General features: G+C 32.6%; 1 protein-coding gene across 2 annotated transcripts; it reads right to left on the bottom strand.

The window, feature by feature from the left end:
- Window positions 1–2,054: 2,054 nt before the first annotated feature.
- On the bottom strand, window positions 2,055–5,817 carry LOC145107242 ((3S,6E)-nerolidol synthase 1-like). Of its 2 annotated transcripts, XM_079044087.1 has the most exons (7): window positions 5,687–5,817; window positions 5,333–5,603; window positions 4,870–5,227; window positions 3,428–3,646; window positions 3,167–3,305; window positions 2,726–2,974; window positions 2,055–2,577 (listed from the first exon to the last, which is right to left on the bottom strand). In XM_079044087.1, exons 1-7 carry the CDS (start codon window positions 5,780–5,782, stop codon window positions 2,305–2,307), a joined length of 1,605 nt encoding a protein of 534 aa, XP_078900213.1. In that variant the 5' UTR covers window positions 5,783–5,817; the 3' UTR covers window positions 2,055–2,304. The 2 variants fall into 2 exon arrangements, with proteins under 2 accessions (XP_078900213.1, XP_078900214.1); XM_079044088.1 differs by lacking the exon at window positions 3,428–3,646.
- Between the last annotated feature and the right edge of the window lie 307 nt (window positions 5,818–6,124).

Below are 6,124 nucleotides of genomic sequence, written 5' to 3'. Positions count from 1 at the left end.
CCACCAAGACATTCCCCAAGCTATGTTGAATAACTACACTAATCGTTTATGGTGGTTGCACAATCGGGTGTTCGCTATCGCCCTTTAATTAATTGGTCTTTGTTACATGGGGTTGGATTTTTAGAAGATGTGGAAAATATTAGCAAAAAAGATACATTGGCAATGGGTTCGGTTTTACGTGCAATGGTTGGCACAATCTTTTCACAATCCAAGAGTCGTTTATCGTGAAATTTCTGTCGATTTCTTTTCTATGGTTAACTAACCAATAAGGGTTGAAGTTAAGTTGCGTTTCTTAAACATATATATATATATATATATATATATATATATATATATATATATAATTCTTTTTAGAATTTGTAGTTTTGAGTGAAAAAAGTGAGTTTTGAAAAAAAATTAGAAATAAAAGAAAAAAAATAGAAAGTTGGACAAAAATTACAAATATAAATATACATAGAACACCAATATGTAGTTTACACAATTTTCATTAATTGGTAGCTAGGTATAATATAAGAACATATTAAATGTGGTTATAAATGATAATAACCGCAATGTATGTTATCATATTCTTTAATATTCTTTAAGAGTGAAAAAAATAACGAAAAAATAAAATAAATCGAGTTCAGTGGCTAAAAAAAGCAAATAACTAAAATAAGATAATTTTAAAAAAAACTTAAATTGAGTTTTTTTTAGAAAAATGATAATTATTTTTTTAAAAAAGATTTATGAGTTCAAGATCTAATATAGCATGATCATAAGGCTAAATGATATCATTTTACCCTCACTTAGGCCATGTTGGCAGAGGGAATTGACTAACCGAGTGCGTGAGGTAAGAAATAAACAAAAACGAAAAAAAGTTAAAACTTTATAGTTTAGTAATTTGGAGGTTTAATGGTAATTTGAGTCATAACACCAATAATATAAGAAAAATAAAAACTACAAAAGACAAAATATATACTTAAAGAAACTAAAAAAAAATTAAATAAGGGATACAATCAAAAAATCAATGGTACATATACATTTCCATTTAATTATAAGTGTTGATTCGTAAACAAGTTTTACATACACAAAATTTTAATTTTTGCGTTAAATATTATATTGTACAATTTAATAAAACATAAATTTTTGTGTATATAGAAAAACTATTGTATAGAAATCAGTTTTTTTTAATGATATATACAAGAGAAAATTACAAAAATAGCCTAATATCATAATTACTTTGTGGAAAATAGCCAAAAAAAACCCAAATTACAAAAATAGCCACCAAAATCGTAGATGGACTCGGTCCATCTGCGATTTTACTAGTCCATCTGTGATTTTGCGTCCATCCGTGATTTCCCATTTTTCAGGGGTATAAAAAGTAATTTTTTTCCTTCTTTCATTTTTCAAACTTTTTTTATGGAGAACTCTCTCTAGACGCACTATGGACGATTTTATTTTTCAAAGTTTTTGTTAAAGAATTCATTTTATTAGAGATGTTTTAAACAAATGTTCCAAATAAGTAAGAACTAAATTTATAATTTTTTGTAAAACTTTATATATAATAAGATTGTTTCGTAGTTAAACCTTATCAATTTTATAGTCAAAATTTAAAAAAAAAAAACAAAAAAAAATGAAAAGAAAAACGCAAAATCGCAGGTGGGATGAGAGGAAATCCTAGATGAATTTAGTTCATCTGCGATTTCAGTCAAAGATTGGGGTATTTATACGGAAAAAAAACCAACTGCAAACGTACAAGTCGCTAAAGCACGACTGTGCTTTAGCGACTTGTACGTTCGCAGATGGAATGCTAAAATCGTAGACGGGCTTAATCCATCTGCGATTTTCATGGCTATATTTGTAATTTGGGTTTTTTTTTTTCTATTTTCCACAAAGTAATTAAAGAATTTAGTTAAATTTGCAATTTTCTCTATATACAACTCTCAACACTAACAAAATATTATTATAGCGTTAATATAAGTTTAGAAACACAACAAAAAAACTCACAAAAATATTAGAATCGACCTACCCTAGCGTTTCCGTCAGTGGCGGAACCAGGAATTTTGATACAGGAGTACAAACATTATCAACATATATTTTATGTAGTTATCCATTGCATTAAAAACAATATGATACAATCTTTTTAGTTGGGGGTACAATAACATAAAACATGTGTACAAATAATTTTGTATATATATATAAAATAATTTTTTGGGGAGACTGTAGTACCCCACCGCCCCATGTAGTTCCGCCACTGGTTTCAGTAGGTGCAAATCTTAACTTTTAAGTATTTCTTGCGAAGTTGTGATGAATATTATTTCCTCCCTAAAACATGGAATTTATATAATCCTTAAGAAGAGGAAGGGAATGGTTCTCATCATAATTATACATCATAGGTACCATTCTTGCAAGATTCAAACAAGCCTTTATGAATGGTGATGAAAATTTATTTGGGGAGAGGCACTCCTTATTTAGTTGTTTCCATGTGTTTGATATCATTGACATAACATGTCCGTGTGCATTTTCAAGGGAGCAACCTTCATTTTCTCGCATGTAATATGTCACATATGATCCATCATGGCCATCTTGATTCTCATCCTGTTAGTTTATAACAAACGGATGTTACTGTGGGACATGATCAGTAAAACATTTATCTTCAAGACATAGCTAATAGCTAATGAGATAATATTCAAGTTAATTATGTATAAGTTAAACTTAAGTTATACATCGATGAAATTTGTATTACCTTAGCACTACCTAGATCATCCCAAAGACGAAGTATTTTTGCTAAACAAAATGTTATCCCTGGGTTGTCCTTAATAATTGTAGCGCTATCTTCATTAGTAGCACAACCGAGAAGGAAAAACATGTGTACTGTAACTACTTCTGCTCCAGAACTTACAATCCCATTCCTAAAGTATTCGTCTGCATTCGGCAAGTGTCCAGAAGCAAACCATTTTGCCTCCACTAGAAACGCTTCACAAAGGTTTATCCACTGCAAGAATTCAATCACATTTAAAAGTACGTTTATATTTATGGAACTCTTTGTATTTGTTTAAAGTATTATTTTTTATTTATTTATTTATTTATAATTATGAACGCTTTAAATCAGAATTAATTTCGAGAGATAGTTGTGTTCCAATTACGAACTGTTTTCAACTCATACAATAGACAATATTCAACATACCGTCCTTTTTAAGTACTCTATGGGGTTGAACCCATATTTCTTGTAGATTTTGTCACTGATTTCACGTGTTATGTTATATAGAGCCTCGATACAGATCCTTAAGTGATACGGCAGTCGTTCCAGAGAATTAATATCCCATCTGCAAATAATGGAAGTAGCAACCTTATAATCAAAATCTATATCAATGCTACTCAACTCATAAGTTATATATATTATTGAAGCTTAATACACGTTTTCACTTTTTTTGGATAATTATTGTACCTAATAACTGCTTCTGTGAAGAGGACGAGTTCATCTAGAGTTCCATAAATATCAAAAATATCATCAATTATAAAGATTAAGGCAATTGGCTTTATGAGCTCCAATCTTTGCTCCGACAAGCTAGGATCTGCAAGGCTGGTCATAGGCCATAAGTACCAGTTCAATGGTTGACTCCGCGCAAGCTTCAGCTCCTCAGCCAATCCCAACTCCGTCCACCATCTATTTCATCAGGATAATTCCTTTTAGAGTAACTTACACAAATGGTCCTTATGCTTTGAAATAATTTGAACATTTAATTCCGACCATTCTATAGTCTGGTAGTTTGGTTTTTTTGGTGTTTACCCTAATCAGTATAAAAAGACTAACATGCGTGTATTAAATTTATTTAAAAAAACTAAGCTAATAAACGTTATAAAGACTAGCATGTGGGTCCTAAATTTCTTCTCTCTTCTTGTAGACGAATTAGGCCATTGCCTACAGAAGACATCACCACCACATACCCTTTTTTTCCTCCTCCCTCATCTCCTTTCACCGGAATCTGCATTACCCTCCCACTTTCTTACCCTAATAAAATCCCACATCCCAACCACAGTTGTCCGGAAAAGCAGTTGGGACCGAAGCTTTTTAAAATCACAGTTGAGGTTTCATCGTCGGTGACGATTTCCGATCTAGTGCTTTCTATTGGCCGTGGTGGGAGGGTTACTTGAATACGACGGAGGGGTGGTGGTGGGAGGACTTTTTAGAGTGAGTTTCGTCTCTGAATCGAATCGATCGGAGATGGGTTTTTCTCTGGATCGGAAGTTCGTGTGATGCTTGCGTTTTTTATTGGGCGAAGATAGGGTTTCTTGAGGACGACAGAAGACGATGAGGGCAACGAATGAGAAGATGGCACGTACGTGTACGCCCCACAGGTAATGTAAATGGAAGAGCGAAGAAGGCTATAACGACCTAATGAAGAGATCTCGTAACGATGATGCAATAAAAAAGGAGAAAAAAAAATGTGATTGGGTTGTTCTTTTTAATTTTAGGTTGCCGGTGTTGTCAATGGAAGAGAGAAAGATGGTGGATGGTGTTTATGAGAGAGACGTGTTAAGATAAGGGCGATGGCTTGTAGACTAATGGGTCCCTTTAAAAAGATTAAAGACCATATAAAATTAAAACAAATAAAAAAAAGGGTTTTAGAAAAATTAGGAACGATATAACACTCATTTTGTTGGAGTTAAAAAAAAAAAAAAAAAAAAAAAAAAAGTTAGGTATTATATATACAAATTACCTTAAACCACAAGACCATCCAGAACATCCGTGTAATTTACTCTTCATTTTAGTATTTAGAAAGAACGCTTCTTTAAAATGATTGTTATTCCATTTATCTAAACCATCGGTTCTCATGCCTTTGTGTAGATTCATTAAGTTGCATGTGTAATAACAAAATTAACATTTACCTGGAGATTTGAGTTACTTCTGTTCGATGTAGGGCCTGGAGTTTAGCCAACTCCATCTCAGCAAGTTGAGACATGGTGGTCCCCGAGTAATGTTTGATGAATTTCTTGACCATAAACGTTGACGGGGTTCTCTCATACGAATGTTCTAATGTATTTTTTACTATTATAGCTTCATCTTCGTCAAGAAAAGGCATCATTTCTTTGAGAGCATGGCTGCTAAAATCCGCAGCCTCCTCAAGAATACGTTCCCCCTCTATGCTTAGTTGTGATGCTTCATATAATGCCATTAATCCCTTTACATCTTCCGCCATTTCCTCAAGGAAGATTCCATTCTTTTGCTTGAAGCGTGCAAAAACATCTGATACGAACAGATTGTACTGGTAATTAATAACTTTAACAGAATTGACATTCTTTGAATCAAGAACTACAAGATGAAAAAACAAGGATGAGTACGACCGCTCACCTGCTGGAACATAATAGCCTTCTTGTCGAAGGATCCGGAAATTGCAGGAAACCTCATAAAGACTTTGGTCATGGTTAGAAACATGGCCATTGGAAATTTTAGTGTAATGCGTTTTCAAGATTGAGTCAATCTCCTCTTCGAAGTGATGGTTGATGCAAAGTTTGTGGAGAACATCAACCATGTCCACAGGTTTTAAGGGCTCACCTTCGACATGCTTTAGAAGGTTTCGAACTTCCTCTACTTGTTGTGAATACTTGATGGGTTGTTCGATCTGCAATTTTTCATATGCTTTAGACGGTACCACGTACGGAATATAAAGGAAGTAAAAAATAAAAAACTAAATACATTAAAGACCTTAAAGTTTATTTTTCTTGGCAGAGAATCTCCTTTTGTACTAGGGACTATGCTTTGGTGGATGTTTAGTTGTGTTACACTGTTGTTGATTGCCATATGAGAGAGAGAGAGAGAGAGAGAGAGAGAGAGAGAGAGAGAGAGAGAGATATGTTTGTTATTGGAAGTTCCTTGCATTATTTATAGGTACTGAATTTGATGTTGACCAATCTATGTGGTTTTTTCTTTTCACATTTTACTTTGCTTTTAATGTTTTGGAAAGCTTTTATAAAATTTTATCTTTTAGTTTTAAAAAAAAATGAAAATAAAAAAAGTTTGTCGGTGAATATAAGAAAATTGTCAGAAAAATCTCAATAATTTCGGAAAAGTTTCACTTTAGTAAAAAAAAAATAATAACAGAAAAGTCTCGATTATTTGATTTTACACGATAATATGTCATTT

The sequence above is a fragment of the Lactuca virosa genome, chromosome 4, assembly GCF_052849685.1.
Source record: "Lactuca virosa cultivar CGN04683 chromosome 4, Lactuca_virosa_CGN04683_v6, whole genome shotgun sequence".
Taxonomy (NCBI): domain Eukaryota; kingdom Viridiplantae; phylum Streptophyta; class Magnoliopsida; order Asterales; family Asteraceae; genus Lactuca; species Lactuca virosa.
The sequence above is the reverse complement of the archived record's forward strand: the minus strand, read 5'-3'. Positions and strand labels throughout refer to the sequence as shown.